This window comes from Synchiropus splendidus, chromosome 14 (genome assembly GCF_027744825.2).
Source record: "Synchiropus splendidus isolate RoL2022-P1 chromosome 14, RoL_Sspl_1.0, whole genome shotgun sequence".
In the NCBI taxonomy this organism is placed as follows: domain Eukaryota; kingdom Metazoa; phylum Chordata; class Actinopteri; order Syngnathiformes; family Callionymidae; genus Synchiropus; species Synchiropus splendidus.
This window is the reverse complement of record NC_071347.1, coordinates 11,539,395-11,561,676: the sequence shown is the minus strand read 5'-3', so window position 1 is coordinate 11,561,676 and position 22,282 is coordinate 11,539,395. Positions and strand designations below refer to the sequence as shown.

General features: G+C 44.3%; 2 protein-coding genes across 7 annotated transcripts in view; both read left to right on the top strand.

Moving 5' to 3' along the window:
• The window catches only part of tspan9a (tetraspanin 9a), a 238,323-nt gene extending 226,354 nt beyond the window's left edge, over positions 1–11,969 (top strand). For 3 of the 6 annotated variants that reach the window (XM_053884526.1, XM_053884525.1, XM_053884527.1), the window contains exons 6-8: positions 442–573; positions 2,648–2,731; positions 6,687–11,965. In XM_053884526.1, the coding sequence (XP_053740501.1) occupies positions 442–573; positions 2,648–2,731; positions 6,687–6,758 (288 nt within the window). In that variant the 3' untranslated portion in view covers positions 6,759–11,965. Of the gene's footprint in view, positions 1–441; positions 574–2,647; positions 2,732–6,686 lie in introns of all 6 variants that reach the window. The other 3 variants (XM_053884524.1, XM_053884523.1, XM_053884522.1) reach the window with 2 other exon arrangements.
• A 1,539-nt stretch (positions 11,970–13,508) lies between these two features.
• tspan33b (tetraspanin 33b) overlaps positions 13,509–22,282 on the top strand; it is a 22,276-nt gene continuing 13,502 nt past the window's right edge. The window contains exons 1-4 of the mRNA XM_053884529.1: positions 13,509–13,615; positions 21,485–21,542; positions 21,764–21,891; positions 21,962–22,036. Of these exons, the coding sequence (XP_053740504.1) occupies positions 13,544–13,615; positions 21,485–21,542; positions 21,764–21,891; positions 21,962–22,036 (333 nt within the window). The 5' untranslated portion in view covers positions 13,509–13,543. The remainder of the gene's footprint in view (positions 13,616–21,484; positions 21,543–21,763; positions 21,892–21,961; positions 22,037–22,282) is intronic.

The following is a 22,282-nucleotide window of genomic DNA, read 5'->3' as shown; positions in this document are numbered from 1 at the left end:
TGTGATGCTGTGAAAAAAAAAAGTTTAACAATAGTGGATAAAATATATATATATATATATCGTATGTATATTGATATAAATATGAAAGAGAAATGAATAAATAAGTATATTTGTATGAAATCAGGGCAGTAAAACTGTTGCAGTTTACATGTGTTTTTCCAAGGCATCCACAACTTTGGATTTTTCTGGGAATAAACTATTTTTTTAATGCGCAGATGAAAAAAATGATTGAAGTCAAATCAAAGTGCTAAAGCTGGAGGTGAATCCTGGTCAGGGTCTATGTGATTTGCAAGCTGACTGCTTCTGCTGTGTCTCTGAAGACTCCAGTGCTCTGATCATGATCTTGACTTTTTGCCTCATTCTGCATCATTTTTTTGCTTTGAGAGTTATGTAATGTTTATCATTGAAGATTGATGTGATTTGTTGTGGTGTGTGTGACAGTGGAAGTGCTGCGGCGTGATAGCGTACACGGACTGGCACGACGCCCTGCAAGAGAAAGTGGTTCCTGACCGCTGCTGCCAGGAACATTACCAGAACTGTGGACGCAACTCCACCAACATGTTCTGGAACCGGGTACGATTCAACAGTTACGGATCGCCATTCCATTCATTGCTTGTGCTGCTGCTTTGGTGACACCTCACCCCTCTCGGGTTATTCCTGCGCTGTTTTCTTGCTAACACGGTTTGACAAGGAAGTGACAAATGCATGCATGAGGTCTTGCTCCCTCTCTGGTGAGCCAGACCCAGAGATACAGTACGTGAGTTCCAGCCCAAACCAGGAGGGCGGCACAGAAATGCAACGGCCTTTATTGTGATGCTGGTCTTCTGGTTGGCTTTTACTATTGCCACTTTAAATGAGACACCATTAAAATTCAACATGGCCTCAATCAACAACCCGCTGTGTGCTCAAAAAAAAAAAAGTTTCTCTTTCCTTAGTTTGTATTCATGCTGTTTTTCAATTATGCATGAAACTACCAGCGGATTCCAGAAAGTGGCTTCTCGGTTTCTCTGCTTTGCAAGTCTCCTCATGGTTCGACTCACAGTTTAGAGACGAGGATTAAAAATATAATTTCCAAATTCAAAAGAGAACAGGCAGAGAGTGAGCCAGCTCCTAAAGCTGCCGTTTAATCCCGTTCAGAGGGAGCAGCCGCACCACACACCACCACAACGCCACCACTGCATCTGGACCTTTCACTGACCCACCACAGTGACCTCTGAGTGAACCCACGAGGACCCTGCAGCATGAACGCACATCTATAAGTCACATTGTAAAAGTCCTTTCAGCACCTCATTGTATTATTTAAAGGGATATGAACGCAAGTTTTCTTTACTCACCAGCAACACCGTCACGTTTCCATGCATTTTTAATGTTGCTTTAACGCGCGAGAAAGTCTGGCTCTTTACACCTGAAGCTATCAGGTAGCAGGTGCTCGTGATGCGTGCAGTCAACAGGTGGTCGGCTGTTTCTCTACAGCATATACAGCTGAGCTTACTTTTTTTCTTTAATAATTCTTGTGTTTGAAGGGCGATATGGAATGGGTGACAACGAAATGTGAAGCTCAATGTCAGGCTGTGGTCATTGTAACCATCTCAGAGGCTTTACATATTTTAGACGACTTATTCAATCTCATATGTGACATTGGTTTCTGCAGTATTCATAATTCTCAACTTTTTAATATGATATGAAGAGGAGAGAGTTTCAAAAAGAATATATGATATGAAATAGTGTGATATTAATATCATATTGTATTGTAGCGTATTGTAACGTGTTGCATGGTATCGCATCGCAGTGCTTCGTATCATATCATATCGTAGCCTATCATATCCTATTGTATAATATAATATCGCATTATCGCAGCACACCCTATCATATCATATCGTAGCCTATCTTACCCTATTGTATCATATCATATCACATCATCGTAGTGTAGTGTAGTGTATACATCGCAATGCATCATACGAATAAAACCAAAACACATTTTTTACAATTTCATGGTATATAACTAAACAAAATGAGTCTTGTTTATTTTAAAAAAAATATAATGTAATATTATAATGTAATTATACATGTAGTAAGATATACACAAACTCATAAAAACAATAAGTGATTCAGAAAGACAGATCATATTCATAATAATAACATGACTAAATGCTAACCAACCATTTAAATCTGCTGAAATATATATTGGTAAAATTTCTCTTTATTGATGGTTCATAAATTTGAGGTTCAGGGGTCTTGACTTTTCGTTTTTAAGAAAAGAAGCATAGATAGATAATTAAAAAAAAGATAATATCAACAATTAATGGGGTCAAGGACCATAATAATTGACAACCACACACAGACATGTGGGATAATAAAAGGAAAAAAGGATGGATTATTAATTAATAGCTGTATTTGCAGTGTTTTTGGCTGTTGCACAACGTGAATTCCCACATTGTGGGATCAATAATTTAAAATCGTAATGAATTAACAAATGTAGCTTAAAGCAGAAACTTATTTTGTGAAGTGGACAACATATTTCTCTCATTATTTCACCTTGAATTCAATGTTTCATGATGTTTTTCATTTGTATTCACAGGACTTAGGTGTATTTTAAGATGAATCATGCACTGTTGTTAGTCATAACACTTTGTCTTTCCTCCTCCAGGGCTGCTTCGAGAAGGTGGAGGAGTGGCTGGACGACAACAAGCACCTGCTGGGAACGATCGGCATGGTCATCTTGGTCGTGCAGGTGGGAGGCGTGGTGATGAATTGTCTCTCTCTCTCTTCATGTACATTCGTCTCGCTCTCTGCCAACACGTTTTTTAGAAGCATGTGCAGCAGCAGCCAAGTCATGCAGCATCTGCCGAGAAAGTTGGAAGGTCTGAGTCGGTGGGCGTTCGGGGCTCCCACATATTTCGCACGCTATTGAAGCCAGCGTGTTCTGAAAGCAGATCCTCCTCTCAACCTGTCTGGATGAATCAATAGCACATGGCTCCGTGCCAGGTGGGCAGGAGCTGTATATAAAGCTGCATCACAAGACAGTGGATACTCGGGCTAAATATAGACGGGTCAAGTTTCAAAGAAGGACGTTTCATCCGGTGGGCTTGCCCGAAACACACGTGTTGTCATCAGATCAGGCTGTGTGCAATAACACTGTCAGGGGGATCATTAGTGCCCGACTGCCGGGACACAACTGGGGCTGCTGGACGTGGAGGCCTCCTCCCCGGCATGTGTCATATGGACGGTGCGTTGTTTTTAAAGACTAAAAATGAACGCCTTTCACGACTGTGTGTGTCGGCGCCAAAATGGAAAAAAAAGTCTTGCACTCTTTTCAAATAAATGGCCAAATTTTGAGTTTGTACAATTATAGAAACACAACTACTTTATGTACACGGGCCCCTCTTCTGGTTCCCAACCCACCAGTTCACAGTCACTGGCTTCAGAAGGTGTTGGGTTACAGGGACGTTGTTTCTAGGTTATCGCTCTATTAATATTTAATATACAGGTAACATCCGACTTACGACTTGCTGGACTTACGTCCACCCGTACTTACAACCACGGCCAATTCAATGCCTGGCACCGCAGCACGTAGCAGCCCGGCAACACGTACGACAGTTACAGCAGCACAGTATCTCAGCATCTCACTCTCACACAGTGATCCACCACTACAGTAGCACCTATAACCCTCGTGTCAGCTGTTTTGAATGGCATTCGACTGACGTCCAATCTGACTTATGACCGGTTGGTCGGAACCGATCCCACTCGTAAGTCGGATGTTACTTGTACTGACAGTACCTGGCCTGTACAGCTGTACAAGTGCGCTGGGGCTGCGCTGTTTTTGCTCCCTCCAGAACAAGGATGGTATTTTAAGATCATCATGTAACTTAAGTTCACTAATGGTGAATAAGTGTTCCGTAAACTAAATTGTAAACAGGAGTCCTTATGTCTGGGAGTCAATCTGTCCCAAAAATTGGCTCTGAAAATGTTAAACATGTTCAATATTTACAAGCAAAAATAGTCACTCTCAACTTGAACTGTGACGTGGATCCCAAAGTGTCCAGTCAAGAAGCCGTCCAACATACGCTGGAACCAAAGGGGGGAGTTTTGATATTTATGGAACGGATCACAGTAAAAATGTTAAGTTTAAGTTTAGTTCCGCCAGCAGCACATGTTCCTGTCAATTAGTTATTATGTTTCTTCCAGGATATTTCTGTTGAAAATAACACAAGACAGCATCATCCCATGCACTTCCATATGGTGCATGATGACCACTTGTTGAGATGTTTTCACTTTTTATCACATCAGAGTTATGGTTTTGAAAAAGTGAGGACAGAGTCTGCTGTGTTGAGATTATCACACCACACACTTAATGAAAAAAAAAGATAATTTTCAAAATCCTTATGCGTGTGGTCCTTTTAGCAGTGTAAGCTAATGTTCATGCTGGATAAAGAGGTCTCCTAACTCATCTACAGCACGGTGGAACAGTGGTCACTGGTCACAGGAGTGAATTTAAACTCCACATTCAAGAAAAGTCAAGTTTTACATTCCCCACTTTTCCATTAACTTTTTTTTCCTGAACGCCATTTATTGTAAGCTAATATATGCAAGTGCCGTAGCACCTCCTTCGTCCTCCTAAAAATCCATTTAGGAAAACATTTGGCCTCATGCAAACCTTGGTCCGACTCGCACGTCCTTAAATAATTGACTCTCCCGCTCAGGAACCAAATTCCCCATTAAGATAAATACATTTCCTCCGCCTGCACTCTTATGCGCGATAAAATTATACAACGTCCGTGAATGTGAGTGCGCTGGTGCAGTGCAGCAAATGTTTGTCGGTTATGGCCGCGGGAATGTCGCTGCTACAAACGCCGCTCTCTCAAAATCAAGTCGTTGAAATGATGATGACTTACAGCAGCACTGAAGAAGGCTCTATATTTTCTCTGATGACTGTTGTCATTGGTGATTTACGCACTACTCCCGACCTATTCTTTCAACAATGCTCTGCGCCGAATAAGTTTGTGTACGTGGAGTGGCCTCATGCTTCTCAGTAGCGAATCGGAGATAGTGGTGACGTTCCTTTCCTTCATGGCCGAAGTATTGCAAGTACCATCTGAAGCTTCCGAGAAGAGAAAACGTGAAACTTCAGGCTTTATGAAACAGTGTCCTAACTTAAGGAGTAATCTATCGGCTTTGAGAACTGTTTCAGTGAAACCTCACATCACTTTTAAACCAAGAGCGCCACCTACTGAGTGCTGAAAAATGTGAAGGTGTTTCATAAAACATCGATTTTACAGAGTTTAGGGACTAAATAACAAGAAGCAGAATTGCACGGGTCAGAGTTGGACCAAGACCAAGTTAGGGAGGTCAGATGGTTTGGACGTGCAGAGCAAAGAATATTGGAGGAGAAGACAACCAATGCAGTTCATGGATTTGAGGTGGATAGGCACCTATCACCAGGTGGGGTCTCGCCGTGGCCACTCCGATGAGAAATGCCCAAACAACATCACATAGCTAATGGTGCATTTATTTGTTCTCATTTGTTTGTGTGTCAAGCAGCAAGTGGTTTATATATGAGTACTTTCTCGACCATTACGTAACTTGGGCCCCTGAAGCATTTCTCCCTCTACATATAAAACCTCGGGACGCTCCTGTCGATGGAGTAACCGTGCAAAAGACAGCAGGATTTCGGATGCTGGTCGCCGTGCGCTCTGATGTTTTCACAAGCCTGAATTCCATTTCACACTAAGTGAACTTATCATCTCTGATTCAGACAAACTGCAGACATGGTTCCCTCCAGAATTTCCCAGAGTTCCCAGTGATGGTATGTGACGGAAACCACTGAAGTGGTGCTCGCCTTTCCCGAAAAAGTAGTCATGGTAATAGAGATGAATCTGCAATGGGAACAAATTGAGAGAAACGAGCGAATATTGGAAAGAGCTGTTACATTTCCATCTGAAACTTCTGGAGGAACGGAGCAGTCCGACTCAGGGTGACTTTAGTTTATCTCTGTCTCATTTGTGTACTGACTTTGAAGCGCATGTCGTTCTGCATGATACTCACCTCATAGGTTATGACTTTGTGGCCGTCCATTTAAAGAGTGAGCGCTAAAGTTTGCTCTCCGGAGAGACGGTCTCCTCGCAGTGTCTGCATTCATTTAACCTCTCAAGCTGTGATTTTGGCAAGTACATTCAAACATCCTTCATTTTATATTCAGGCTTACATCATAAACACGTCCTACTCCACTGTCATTTTCATTCTACTGTGCGTCCCTCCTGTCTCAATAAACAAATGATATCAAGGCAAAACATCACAAGTGAACATTTGGCGAGTGCTGCTTGGCTGCGTGGGAAATTGGCGATGTAATAGTTGCAGGATTAGATTGAGCGACGTCCTTTGATCCCCAAATATTGTGGCTAATGGAAACTTCAAAGGAAGTGACGGGTGTCTTTGATTCAGTGGCGTCGACGTCACCGTTTTGATACCCGAGCACGTTCGACATCGCTCTCCGTCGCAGGGATTCCACTGCTGGAGTTTGAAGAGGAAATGTGTTGTTGCCTCCCCACAGGATTTATTGTGCATGAAAAACTCAGCCCTGCGGCTTCCACATCAAAAAGAGCGCAGACTGGCGCACTCATAAATCAAACATAAACACGCACTATACATGCGGGCCTAAATTGACTCTACTTTCTGGTTTGTCTCGGCAGCTCCTGGGCATGGCCTTCTCCATGACGCTTTTCCACCACATCCACAGGACGGGGAAGAAGTACGACGCCTAACCGGAGCCCCCTCTTTCCTCGGTCCTCACTTTTTCAAGCATCCTAACCCCAGCCTCACTCCCGAAACTTCTGTACAGATTCCCACGTCCACTATCTGTCCACCTTTCATTTTGCCAAAGAGTAACACAACTGGAAAAAGACATTTCTGTGTTCTATTTTTATTTTCTGGCTTGGACTAACAATCCCCCCCTGCTGGAGCCACAGACTCTCGAGACAATGATTAACTAATGCACATGTGGAGACGCCTGTGGGACTGGAATTATTATTTTTTTCTGCATAAATTTAAGACCCATTTTCTCTTGTAAATGGAAAAAAAAGCAAAACGGCATGCTAGTTTTCTATTTCACTGCCTCACTATTTTTGTTTCGAAAGTATTTTCCGACGGAATGTATGGCCGATGGGTAGTTTGGAAGAAAGCAAAGGTGAGAGTTGATTCATATCTATGTTTTTCTTATTGTGTTGAGGCGATATAGAGGACGGTCCGCGCATCATCCATATTCAATGTTCACTTTGTGTAGTCTGGATGTCTGGAACCGTAGAACAGCTTATTTTGTGGACGGACCCTAAGGATTTCTAAAGGCTTTTTGTCCTGGCATGTACTTGGGTTTTTGTGCTCCAAGTACCTCAAAAGTCCCATGACCAGAGCAGCTGACCCACGTCCAGAACAAACAAGAGGACTGGAGCAGACCCACAGCTGAGAAACGGAGCCAAGCGCCCACAGAAGCACAGATGTCTCTCTCTGATTTGACGGGTGCCCAAACATAGAACAAACAAGGATGAGGTTTTTATTCTTATTTTTTTTATTATTATTATTATTATTATTGGATCCAAGACGTTTTTTTTTTTTTTCATGCTGATAAAAACTGTTCCAGGTCGATCAAGACCCTGGAAGAAGGTACTAAATTGAGAACTTGTTTGGGGAGCCAGACAAAATTATTTTCTCATATTGAAAAAATGAATATTGAATAAAGTGGAGAAAACGTCATATTAGAAAATCTGCAGAAAATAATGTAAGTCAATTTAGGGCAGAGTTCAGCGAATGTTATTAGAATATATACAAAATTAAGGCTTTTTTTTTTTTTTTTTAAATCTAAAATGATAATATTTCAGACAGTAACTACTTATAAATGTAGTCGTTTCTGACTGAAATATTTTTTTAATATAAATTAGTTCAACCTGTTCTATGGTGCCACACTATTACTGAACATTTCCAGTTTCACCGTTGTTTGAGTGAATGATGCGCGGACCGGAAAGCCTCGGTCATATTTTGTTTTTCGCATCGCTTGTTTGTGCGACGACCTTCTCAGCACCTCACCTTCGCTCGCAGCCGTGTTGAAAATGGGCTTAGATTTAGCCAGCACTAATGAGAGAAAGGATCCGAACGGTCTGACTTTTGTGTGTGTAGCATTGTGGGTGTGTGTTATCGCAATGTCCAGGCGGCACATGTGAAAGAACATCACACAAAAAAGGCGCGGAGCATTAAGGACTCGCTGCTTGAAATGCAGCCGTCAATTGTGTGGAGAGGCGGCGCTCGAGAAGCTTCTATAGTCTTGACATCGCTCATATTCGTCCTGGCCTCTTTATTCTCTCCGCCTGGCCTCCGATCCCTTCTGCCTCCCTCTTCCATTACTTTCTTCCCACCCGTCAGAAACCAAGAGCTTCACATGAACTCCCCGAAACTCTCTGCTGACTGGCGTCCACGGTCCACCTATTTTTGGACGCCTTGTTCTTTAAACACGGCAAAGGGATGGTGGAGGGGTGGAGGCAGATCATCGATGAGACACTTAAAAATGGCAACATGCCCTCCATGACACGACGGTTCGAGTCATCAACACTAATCCACGCCGTTCAAAGCTGGTCAGATCTTCTCCTGCCGACACACTTCAGTTCACCCTGACATAGAGGGGCATTAAGACTCATGCTGGATTTTCCCATTATCCCTACGACGTCAAGTGAGCACTTTTCACCGGCGCCGATGGGTTTGTAGACGTCTCACGGTTCCCCACCACGCTGCCAAAACAACCTCAAGACTTCCCTTCAAAAAGTCAAGTTGTGACAAAACTCCTTTGGCTCCGTATCTATCCGAAACAAGATTGAAGTGAGCAGTGTTTTGGCACCAGATGTGAATGAGTCGCACTTGAGGGAGCGAAGCGTTCCAAATGACTAGCTCCCGCTTGCTAATCCCGCACCTCGTACTATTTTTAACTGAAGGAATCTTTAAATTAGAGACACCTTCATGCCTTTTTGAGCTGCCGCTGAGCGCTTGGCGGCATCGCGCTTCATCCTGAATGACTCGGCTTTTAATTGGGAATGACATGAAAGCAGACTTGAACAAGTATCAATGCTCAAAGTTGTTTATCCTGAAGAGGACACGGTTGCTCGAAGAGCGATGTCAACGGCTGTCGCGACACTGAGAGAGTCGCCAGCGGCTGTAGTCGAATTGATACTCATGCTTTTCATGAATGTGAATGACATCGCACGACAACTAAAATCGTGTTGCCACTATACGCTACATCACGCTCAACGGAGCGCAGCATCTCATCGAGACAGAAACGTGCGAAACGTGTGCAACACTTGGTTGGAAATTTTAAATGGCCATGAAGGAGCAAATCATAATGAAAATAACTAGAGCACAAGCGGGACGCACCCCTAAATCTCACAAAAGGAGAAATTATCACGATGATTTTTCAGTTTCATGCCGGTCCTTTAGCTGCACCCCAATACTTTGAAAAAACACGTTTAAATCAAGAAAATACTGTAAAAGTAAAGGTGAGATTAGATGAGATTATTTCAACAACCAATTCACGTTTACTGCTGAACACTTGTCCTTTTTTTCTAGCAAGAAAAGACGATTTCTCGTCTGAAGTATTCCTGCCACGTTTGATAAACAGCTGTTATTTTGGAGTTTCTGGAGGAGGAACTGTTTTACGATTCTCCTTGTTTGTGTGCACTGGGCCTTGGCGGCAAAATGAATAGACGCTGAAAGAAAAAGAAAAAAGAAAAAGTGTCTCGCTCCAGTCGTGTGATATCTTTAGGGAACACAAACAAGACGCCTCAACTAGCAGCGAGTTAAAAGCCAAGCTGTGGACTGAGTTGTTTCGAACTGGGTTTGTTGCTCTGGGTTGCGTTCGCACTCATCGCTGCCGCACAGACTCAATCACAGTTTATGACTGCAACACCTGAAGACATCTTTTGGTTATTAGCGCGGAGATAAAGCAGCAACAGATGACCCTGCCGACCGTGATGCACCGCCTCCCGGCTCTGGGTCCCATTTTGATCCCGCGGGGTGAAGATGACAGCTGCTGATGAAGAGCGCGGGAGGCGGCCGCTCCCGTCGCTGCAGTCTCTTCTCTTACTCACTGGCCCAGATGCGACACGGGACGTGGAGCCGTGCTCTGCAGGGGACACTGGCTGTGCTTGAAACAGAGGCTTCACGTTCATGTATGTTGGAGACGTGCCTCTCCAAGCGTGACGTCACACGCCTCCAACCCTTCAGGCTGACGCTGACACCGTCTCCTCCGCCTGATCCGCCACATCCATCCCAGACGCCGCTCCTCCTGGAGGCAGATTATTTCACTGAAGACGCTTTTTTTTTTTTTTTTTTTTTTTAATGATTTTGTACATTGTTCATTTTTCTTTTCAAAAGGAACTGCAGCCTGCTTGTCTTGCCTCATTTTCCTGACAGGAACTTCTTGTGGGAACATGACACCATTACGCGTGACTTCAGAGGGGATTAGACGATGCGATGGCTCTTTTTTAAATGGAAAAAAAAAAGAGTCTGCTACAGGCTGTTGAAGCAATTAAGTTAAAACTGATAGAGCTGAGGAAAAAATTGGCACGGCACCAAACAACATGCTTGTCGTCTCGCTTCTCCCTGCTAATAACTAGTTTTAATTAAATTGCGACACGCCGCTATATTTTGTCCAACGGTTTTGTACTTGGAGATCTGTCATCCGCCATGACAACAACAACAACAACAACAACAGCACTCTGGATGTAAATACGCCCATCTCGCCACACGCGCTGCATTTACTTGTATATTCTCACTTATTTATGTACCCATCTTGGTCTTCGATGTTCTTTTTACGCCGTGTCAAGTGAATGTACATTTGTGTTTTTGTTTGTTAGTTTGAACGCAACTGCATTTTGTATTGAGACACACAGGTCACGGTGGAGACTAAGGCTATGTCCACCACCACTTCTCCCTTTGTTTTCATGCCTCTCTGTTTAAGTTGGGAAGTAGCAAGAAGCTCCTCGGCTCAAGAAGAAGTAGTATCTCCATTGTTCAGTGTGTCAGTTTGAAAGGTGAGCGGGAAGTACACGTGGGGATGAGCAGAGTGTGGTCAGAAAATCACACAGTAACGTCTCAATCTTCATGGAGTAACAGTCCCGGTGATCCAAAGTGAAACGCGGCTCCCGGGCAGGCTCTGATGTGGACATAGCCTTAGCACCCTGTTTATTTATTTCACTGGGTTTTGGATGCATTATGTCTGTAACTGCCTCTTCATCCGTCTCTGGTGCTACAGCTGAAAGCGTGAGCGGTGTAAATGTGTGTCCCACCCCTGCCGACCCTCCGCCTCTTAGCCACACGGAAGAAAAGAACATCAAAAACTCGCCTTTCTCCACACACCTGGACTGTTCTGTTCAGATGAAGCCAGGCGCCTCACGGAATCCCGCCGCAGCGAACGCTCATTGGAGTCTGTGTTCGACGACTCTTTACACGCCACGTTTCATCACGGAGAGCGGCTCTTTAACGCCGTTTGAAGGCGCTTTATTTGAGCGTCATTGGAGGACGGCGTTTGATATCAACAGCAGATCCCTCTGATTTTAATGAAAGCCGAAGTGGCGCCTTGAAAACAGCATTTACTCTCTTGAGGGACGGCTGCTGTCTTGAAGCCCCGATAAGCTCATGGTAATCAGCTGCTCGGCGAGGAGAAGAAGAACAAAAAGCAATGATGAAAGAGGAAACCATCCACCAATTTGTCTCCGATTTAAAAGCATGAAGCAGCAAAGTATTTTTGTACAGAGCTTTATCCCCCCTTTTCTTTTCACCTAACTGTTAACAAGCCCATGTGTGATAGTGAGTGGAGTTTTTTGTGCCATTCCATCCTTTTGCATCACTGTTTCTTCTATGCAAAAATATATGAATTTTAGCCTTTGTACAGATGATTTTGTAACATGTACTTAAATAAAGTGAGAAGACTCTACAGTGGAGAATTGGCGTCTGGCGAGTCGCTTCCTTTGATTTGATTTATTTCCGTCCACTTCAGAGGCTTTTATTCTTACGACTCATCTCTCAGCGTCTGTTCGCCTCGCCGTGGAGGTGATTTGATCTCAGTTTCAGGCTTTACCTGCTCTCAATCTCTCCTGCTTTCATGACTCCACTTCTGGCAGCCGCCACTCTGACCATGTGCAATAGCAACGTGACTGATCCGGCCCAAGGCCGGCACGTTGAATGTTCGCGGGAACAACAATCGAGGACTCGGCCATAAAAACATCTTGTGTTTAAAAACTTTCCTGTTGTGGTTCTTCTTTTATACTTGTCATGGAACAGTGTCCTCCTTCAAAACTCCAAAATGGTCACATCATTTTTCGAAAAGAGCACCACCGAATGAGCTCTGAAAATCAGAACACAGTTTCATGAAGCCTCATCAACCCCCCAGTCGTATTTGTGTTTATTGTGTGGTAAACCAAGTCACGCAGCTGCGGTTTTGATCAAGTTGCTTTTGAGATGAATGTTTATACAGTAAATAAGTCGAAAAACTAAACGCACTTCTAGCGAAATTTCAAAATATTGTTCAAAGACTTTGAATCGCCTTTAACTCAAGCATTCAGTGCCGGTGAGAGTTGCGGTCCTCAGACTTTGATCCTCCTCAGATCCACAATTTAACATTTATTTAGTTCTGCGGTTCACTTTGTCATGACCTTATTGAAAGGCGTGCCATGTATTTCATGTGTTATTCATCGCTGATCACCGTGAAGTCTGTTTAATTCAGTAGAGTGCAGAGTCAATATGAGACACTCCGGACGCTACAAAATCACAATGAATGTAGATAAAACTTTTCTCCATAGTGATGAATCTGCTGCTGTCACACAGGTGACTGAATCGGTTTTGCTTTTACTTCGCCAGTATTGAACACAACATCTCTATATAGTCGGTTGCTTCACTTCTTTGGGTTTCTTTAAATGCTCCATCAGTATCGCTGTGTTTCAGAGCATCCTTCTGTCGTGTCCCGCAGCAGGTAGAAACCGCGTTTCGTGCGAGTCGCCGCTGTGCATGAGGCGGCGGCAGGGCTGCCGTAAACCACGACCAATTTTGTTGTGAGTCCGGAGTAATACGGCCTCATTTCCAGTCACAAGTCAGACCTGTTTCCACTGAAGGCTGAATCAATTTGTCACTAGTTCTGGCCATGATATTTTAGAACCTGTCCATCGGTCAGTGCCGCACTGTGGTAGTCTAGACTGGAATCAGCCTTAAGGCCGATATCTACCATTCTGAAAGAAATGCAGAAAGTGGAGAGGAAGACCAAAGAGGAGATCCGTTGATCTTTGCATCGTCTCTCTGTGAAGCTCTGATTTGCTCCCTTCATGAACAGAAACACCTTTTAGTGTAACCGGACCTTGGATGGCATCCCTACATTCTTCCCCCCTCCCCGTCACAGGATCTTTTTTTAGAACGCCAGAGGCGCACACCTCCTCCTCTATTGCCGCTTGGTTTTCTGGGTGAACCCGTGCGCTGTGTTGGTTTGAAACAGGTGCCGTTCACTGGAGGTGTAAACACAGTGATGGACAGGTCGATCTCTTTTGTCAACCCCGTGATCCAATATGTTCTCTTCTTCTTCAGTTTCTTGTTCTGGGTGAGTAGCGGCTGCGCATGACACAACAGCTGTTTGACTGTCCTCATGGTCGAGTGTCAGTGTTCCTGATGAAATATTGAAGATGACAAATAATTACAGAGTTTTTTTTTTTAAATCCCCTTAAGATCAGCTCAGTGGGGACAGCAGGTGGCAGTAGTGTTTTGGAACTGGTTTGCACAACCCAATAGAAAGGGAGTCTGTGGAGCTTTTGCCAGAGAGACCAGGATCCAGATGGTCTTTCAGAACACCATCAAAACTGAATCATCTGTCCCATGATCGACATTCTCATTTAACTGAAATCCCGTCTTTGCTTCTTGTGTTATTTGGACAAGATCCACCAAACCTCTTTGTGAACACATTTTCAGAAGTTCTTATTCACGTGTGAAAGTGTTTCCCATGGTGTCCCCAGCCTTTCACCAACATACACTCAGGATCACTGTTTTAGTTTGAATTTTGAAATGAGAAAGATTCAGTTTTTACTCTGGACCAACGCTGAAGTCACTTTCTCATTGGTTCAAGCACTAAGATGCGTGTGTTTTCTTTTTCTGTTGTAAGCTACAATGTTTAAATGATGTAAGATAAAAGCCATGGAAACTGTAGATTAAAAAAATCTAAAGACGTTAAACAGCTTTTGTTGTTGTGTATTGGAGATGAGTGTTTTAGTTGTCGCATTTGTTTAAAAAAAAACAACTTCACTCACACCATCGCATTAGCATTTAAATCTTTAACAATTGCACTTCACTAAATGAATGGAATCAGGTGTTGAAAAACATTGCTTTCAAGCATCTACATTTTACACTCTGATACTAAATGTATGTTTCCAATTCAAAATTAATCCAAATATTACGGCAGAGCGAATGGATTTATAGTCTAATAATGAAGGTTAGAACGCCCCTGAACACATCGACGGCATGTTTGGGAGGAAAAGACGCTAGCCGCAAGCTAATTGTTGCCAGATTGTTTGGCTCTGGTTATATTCATTTTATTTTGTACCGTATGACTGAGTATGAGACGCTGTTATATATTCGGAGTAATGGTAGTGGTAGCCTTTTTCCTGGACGTCATGTTAACCGAGGAAAACAAGTCATGATTCTCCCGGATCCGGGTACAAGTGGTCAGAGACAAATCTTCCAAATAGTCAGTTTCTATGAACACTGTTCTGTTGAGTTCTTTGACAGAGAGTTTTCATGTCATTGAATCAGAAACAACTTGCACACTAACTGTCACAGAGAGCTTTGGTGTACGGACCATCTCGCTGGCCGTATTTCACCGCAGTAAACAGCGCCTGCTTCCTTCTTACCAAATCATTTGGGCAAAGAGTGTGCAGAGCAGTCCAACATCTGGCGGCTGTGCGCTCGCCACTGTTTCGTGTCAGAAGATTGCGCTGCAGCAGATGAGTGGTGGGCTTCATTGCTCGGCTCCGACGTGTGTATACATTTGTGTAAACAAGCGCACTTGTGTTGGAGGCCCTGAGAGAGACATCTGGTAATGCAAGGCAGTCACACAATTGTTTCATGCATGGATTTGTCCCTCCTCACCAGCTATAACACACGGCTTTGACAGGCTGAGTGAGAGATGAGGAAATGATCCTTCTTGTTTTGGTTTGCAATCTAATTTTGCTTCTCAATGATCTTGCTTCCTGCAGGATCATTTATGGTTGATAGGAAAAGTTTGTCATAAGAAGGAGAGCGCAGAGTTGTTTACCCATACAGCAGGAAATATGAAGCAGAGCTGCCAGGCTCAGTGGCTACATCCAGCTCACTTCATTATTCTACATGACCGGAACACCATGTTAAACCACAGTCCTGCTGTAAAACGCCTAAACTTTAGTGCACAATTTCAATTCAATACTTCACTGTGCTGAGGTTCGGTTTGCATGGAGCCTTGTGTAGGAGAGCAGCTGCGTGTGTAGCACATGTTTAATCTAACTCTTATGGTGTCAACTTGTCGTTCTCTTTGACAAGGCAACAGTCCACGTGTTAAAACTAGGGCTGTCAGATCTAAATGTTAATCTCAGCTACTCACAGTAAAGCTGAGTTAACTCACGATTAATGGCGAATTATTTACACATTTTTCATCTGTTCTAAATGTAACTTGAAGGAAGATATTATCCACACAAGAGTGGCCAGTGATGCTTTCCTCAGGCAACGCTTTGTTTACTTCAACAACCCAACACAACAGATACTGTCAGGAACCTTCTGTACAATGAAAAGGTTCAAAACCTGCTAAAAGCACAACGTATTAAGGGCCACCAAGAACAGTTATAAAATGTTAGAGTAATTTGCCATTGATCACGAGTTAACTCAGCTCTAGTGCGATTAATTGAGATTTACATTTTTAATCCCAGTTAAAACAACCTCCTGTACAACTCTGCTTGCTGCAGTTTGCTGTATTCGAAGGCTGTCTGAAGGCGGGTTTATCATTGACATCATTCCCTCCTGCTCTACACAGTCGGAGCAACCAAATACAAATGTCCTCCCTAAATATTTACCAATGACTGTTCAAACAGTGGTGGAGTTTAAGTATCTCGGGGTCTTGTTCTCGAGTGAGGGAAAAGGGGAGCGTGAGATTGATAGACGGGTCGGTGCAGCGGCAGCAGTGATGCGGTCGCTGTATCGGACCGTCGTGGTGAAGAGGGAGCTGAGTCACAAGACGAAGCTCTGGATTTACCGATCGATCTACGTTCCCACCCTCACCTATGGTCACGAGCTCATTCAAGAGGTCATCTGGTGCATCCACCTTGTGTGCTCCACTGCACCGTCCTCAATACATGTCACCACATTAGGACTGAACACTGTTTTCGTACGTCTCGACCCAGAAGTGTGGCGGCTTCCTTCACGTACTTCAACGCCACTGATGATCCACTGAGAATTCTGGAGGGTCCAGTCTCACCCTGGTTCATGGACACGATAACATAACAGTTATTGAACCGTGCTGTTATAACAGCACTCTGAAGCTAATGACTCCATGTTTTATTATTCTGAATTAAACTGGTTAATTACAGTTGCACTAACCCGCAGAACAGATTCATTACGACACTTAAATCAGTGTTTAACCCCGATATTATTAAAAATGCAAGGTGTCTGGCGTGAAGTCATTGGCTGAACGTCATTTGACGACGGAGGAGCTGATGGTGATATAAGAGCCGCTCGACTGAAAACCTTTGGGCAGAGATGAAACACACCAGTGTTTTTTTTCCTGGTGCTTTGCTTACATGTGCAATTTTACTGATCATATATTGTGGAAAAAGACGCCTTATACCTTGGCAAGTAAATCAGACGGAGTGAATGGAGCGCTCCCTCGGCGCAGAGATCCAGGCGTGAGATCACACAATAAAGTATATTCATGCGTCCGCACTAGTTGAAGGAGCAATTATGCATGCACACAGTAAAGCGCTGAATCAAGCCCTCCCTCACCAGGAAGCGTCTGCTGTTGCTGGGGATGGCTCCACAATGAATCTTCAGTCTTTGAGCTGGGTGCAAAGGAGAATAAATCAAACGCTCCATTAGCAAACCACATGATGCTGTCTGCCGACAGCCAAGTTTTACCGTGAGCAAGCTGAAAGAATGTGGCTCATTTCTGAAGGAGAGCAGTGAAAACAATATATGTAAGATGTAAGTGTTTTTCCCCTGTTGCTGAAGTTCTTCGTCCAAACCGACTCTATATGATGGTGATGGTGGCAAGCAAGAAGTGAGACTGTTGAACTGAGACAACCACGAGCAAATACTGATGAAGAGGGTTGGTAGTACGCTCCATTAGTTTTTGACCTTTGTTCATTGATTTCACTTCAGATTTTAGTTCCTGACTCATGAAATTGCGTTTTGAGAAGCAAAAATAGAAAAATAGAACAAATTGTTGTTTAATTTAATGGGTTAGTGTTTGGAAATATAATTTTACAGTTGCATTTTGAAGTTGGGATGCATTTTGTGACATTACCTTCTTAGTTTTTTACTACTTCGATACTATGAGTCAATTATGTTATTGAATTTCCATTTTGCAATGTTTTATCTTCAGTTGTTTGTTTGGCCACGGCATCACATAAAGTTGTGAATACATTAACGCAAAATGTTCAGGACGTGTGAAATGCTCTTAGAAGACTGAGAACTAGCAACACAACAGAAAGCTTGACATTATAAAACTAAAATAAGTCAACCTCCATGCGACTGTGGCGACAGCAAGCCTTGCTAATGTTCGTGCTGGGTAGGAAAACGTTGAACGCAGCAGAATAAACACTGCACTTTCACCTGAACGGTTCGCTTCGATTTCTGGCCCAGGAACTAGTGAGCTAACAGAGAATCATGGGAGCTGTGTGTTTTTATAAAGTTCCTTAGCGGAGGTATGCAGTGTCTCAGTACTTTTCTAGTGGGATTTGTTGTCAACTGAACTCCTCTGTCAATCTAGTCATAACAGTTGTATTATCCGTAGTTTAGTGTTGTTCTGTTTTGATTAAAAGCTTTAAATTGAAGCGAATGGCCAACACTACCTGCCTTTTCTATCCTCAGTCTTAGCCTTGACTCCGTGTTAGTGACCTAAGCCATGGCGTAGACAGCAGTGCACCTCTCAGTCATATCAGACATGATATGATATACAGATTGTTGGGAGAGTCAAGCCTCAGATCTGTATCCATCCCTCCAGACTGCTGCAGTTGGAGGCATGAGTCTCCACTCACCTGGACTGAGCCGGGCCTCCTGGCTTTCAAGCCCAATCATGACTCCCCTGCTGCTAAATCACACAGGAAGCTTCCCGGAGTCTTTACACCCGCCCGCCGTCACCTTCTTGTTCGCCGTGTTCCTACACCAACCTGCTCATGATGTGTTTAGGGCCAATCAGCCGTAAGTGTGACTCCGGCAGCGAGGCTGGCCCGGACTTTGTTTACCAGGGAGCAGATCAGACGTGAGTTCTGCAGCCCTAATCCATCAGGCCTTTGTCCCCGCGTCCCCGTGGCTCAGTTCAGCTCTCACCTCCACTGACAGTCTGCTGGGAAAAACCTGATTCATCCCTTTGAAAAGGCAGAGAACAGAAGTGGAATACATTTGTGGTGTGTCTCCAGCAGCACATGCACTCTCGCAGAAAGAGCCACCCATTTACACAGCAGCCCACACTGAAGCCAAGTGTTAGCCACAGCAGCCGGCGCTCGCAGCCCTTCAAATATCATGAAAGACCTTTTAATAGTGCATCTTTGCCGTGTCATTTTTTCGTCCGTTCCACAAGCAATTTGTCAGACTCTCTTCCAAACTGAGATAACACGTACTTTTCCACAGCCACAATTTCCTCCTGCAGAGCATGGAAACTCTTTGGCAGCCAAATAAAAAGTGACATTAATTTCACATGGAAATGATGTTGCGAGGCAGCTAGCCTCCTGAGATGCAACTGAGATGCGACAGAAACGTTCGTGTCTCTTCATGCTGATCCTGAGACTTTGGGACTTCATGTTGCTCCTCACATACTTCAGTACTGAGTTGCTGTTACTGTTGATCTGTTGATCAACGTTTACTCTGGAACTTCAAGGACAATATGCTGAGCGCGAAGTAGCAAACCATCAGTTTGCATTTAAGTTGTCATTTTGTTTTTTAAGCCATGGGCCATGTTTCATGTTTCATTCCTCAGCCTCGTGTCTCCACTGACAATGACACCCCAGCTGTCTCGCCCGTCCCTCCAGGCTGGTTTAATGTGCATCATAGGAGGCCCTTGTTCCTTATGAAGGTCACAGATACCGGGGTGAAGAAAACAGGTTTTTCTAAGGTTCTGGCAAGAAAGGAGCAGTGGACGAAATGAGTGCCAAGTCTTGTTTCTTTTGCGCTTTTATTTAGTTCTTTCCTGTGTTCTGGTGTGTCGTTTCCTTTTCCTTGTTGCTCCCCAGCTTCACAGCAGCGCAGCTGAATCCCATCAAGTGATTTCGACACATGGGTTCCAGTTTGTGTGGTCAGATGGTTGGTTCTCTGTAAACTCCCTCTTGACCCTCCGGTCTCTCGTGTTCTTGTCCTATATTTCTAAATTCCGTGCGTGCTTGATCTTTTTTCTGCCGCCTCCTTAGTTTGTTCTCCTCACTCCGTTTGCTGTTTTCTTGCGTCTCTCGCTTAGCTTGTGTGTGAGTTCTTGGTATAACTCACCTTTCGCTTTACTCTCGTCATTATTGCCTTGCGTGTGTATGTTTTCCACCACCGAGCGTTTTCAGTTTATTTGGCCTCGTGAGTTCATTTCCAAGTGCGTTTGTGTTCTCCCCATTATATTTATAATTTGCCTCTTTTCTGTTCCAGGTTTCCCCCTGCCCTTGAGTGTATTTCTCGATCCGTGTTCTGGTTCCGGCGTCCTTGGTTCTCGTGACATTGTTAATAAACCTTGTTAAATCTACCCTCGATCTCCCGAGTCGTCTGTCAGCCTGCAACAATCCAGCAGTTGGGTCTGATCCCATCGACAGCCATGACAATGAGCTCCCATTCTGCTTCTGAATGAAGCGAGGGATTCGTGCTACCACCTCACAGAAGTTCCTGGGTTCAAGCCAAGCCTGAGGCTACTCCAAAGTTTGGAGTGAACCTGGTCGTTTTTGTGGGCTCTTTCGTGCTGGTGGGGGTTTCCTCTGGGCACTCTGGTTTCTTCCCACAGTCCTAACAACATACAGCTGTTGCTCACTCTAAAGGCATTTGCATTCAAGTCCATGTAGAGTCACAAGAACATGTGACAAACTGTGACATTGATCTTTCACTGTAGCTATCAGCCCTATGAGGAGGCTAAGTTATGCAAGCACTGCAAGGTTTGACTGACATGAGCACTGGGCAATGGTGCTTTGAACAAGTGAGGATCAAACGTTGAGAGAATAGGATGTGCCCCTGAGCACTACACGATTGCTTAACCAGTTTTTCTCACCCATTCAGGCCCACACTCGGCTAAGTGTCTTGCTCAGGGACACCTGGACTGCAACACTGCGGCTGGGATTGAGCCAGCGACCTCTCGCTCTCAGGCCGACCACTCACCATCTGAGCTGTGAAGACAACAGCCAGGTTTTCCATGAAACACCGAGCTGTGAACCGTCTAATGTTGGCGCTGACAGCTGCGTGAAGCCGTTTGTTTCTGAAGTTAAAAAAGCAATAAGCAACAAAAGAGAAATCAGCGGTGACAACTCCAGCAACATGCTTTTATTTCGTGACTTAAATCGTCAGCAGCGAAAGCATCGCGGGGAAAACACCATTACTTGCAGGAATGCCGCTGCGACGGCGCTGTTCTGAGGCATCATTAAAAGAAGGTTCGCTTCCCTTCTTCCACAGCAAACAACATGTGGGCTGAAGACACCTCCTCCCCGTTCAATACTTTACACAGTTGGGGCTTTTTTTTGTTTTGTTTTGCTTTACTTGTCTTCTTAAAATGTGCTTGTGCTTGACTCCCTCCGTTCGAAAGGGATGGTTTTCCTGATACGCTTTCTTCTGTGGCGGAAAAACACAAATAACAATTAAAATTTCTCACCAAGGTCAGGTTTCCCCTGGAAGAGTGAGAGCTATCTGGCCTGAAGGGCAACTTTAGTTGGAGGAGAACTTGCTCTCTTTGATAAAAATCCTTCAGTTTATTTGAAGCTAAAGAGCTCGGATCCTTTCACACCAACAATGAAATGATACAAATGCAATGAAGCTTGTAATTCAGATTTGGCTAAAAACAAATGAAACTGTGGAGTTAATGGTCGTAAACATCACCGTTTTTTGGCCGCAGCATCAAGAGCATTAAGATGAAACTAGGTTTTGTGACAAAATAATGTCTTGTAAAGCGCCTGTGACCCTGGGTCTTGGTGGAGTGAGAGAAGCGGATGGTGTTTATTACATTCTTGATCTCACACCACACATATTGCCAAGTACGTGGCTAAATCGAACCTTTTCCTCCTAGGTTTTCTCCTTCCTGATCATCGGAGTTGGGCTGTACGCCAAGGTGGAAAAAGCCACAGGTACGGCTTCTTCACTGCTGTTTCCCCTCCTGACACCTGGATTAAACACGGCCATAACTTCACATTAGCAGATTGGCCACCAGAGGGATTAAGTCCACCTCACCCCGCCGATTAAACTTCTGTGAGCATGATAATCCCACGCAGATCTGTCGAGGGCCAGGGATCAGGAAAACAAGGCTGCCACAGACATTTGGGATCACCTCTGTCTCCCTCCCTGGCAGACACGGTGCGGGACAAGTTCCTCATCGACCCGGCTGTCGTGCTTATCGTCCTGGGCGTGGTCGTGTTCCTCATCACTTTCTGTGGCTGCGTGGGGGCGCTCCGGCAGAACATCTGCCTCCTCAAAGCTGTAATGATCCCCACACGCCTCGCACACATCTGAGCCCGACAACTCTTCTCATGTGTGTCCTCTCCTGCAGTTCACCTTCAGCCTCGCACTGGTCTTCCTCACCCAGCTGGTCACTGCAGTAGTGGGCTTTGTCTATTCTGATCAGGTATCTGTTTCCTCCTTTAGCTCTCCCAGCTATTGAGCGAAGCATTGTGTATGGGACGTTGATGTATGAGACGGAGTCGGAGCGAACGCTTGTCCTTGCAAAGACCCTGCTGTTTACCATTTTCAGAAGCTTATCCATTCGCGGGTCACGGGGTGGACATTTTTATTCCAGAATTCCAGATTTCTCCCTTTCCATGGTCAGCCATGACTGAGGGATCCCCCAGTCAGATTAGAGAGATAATCCTTC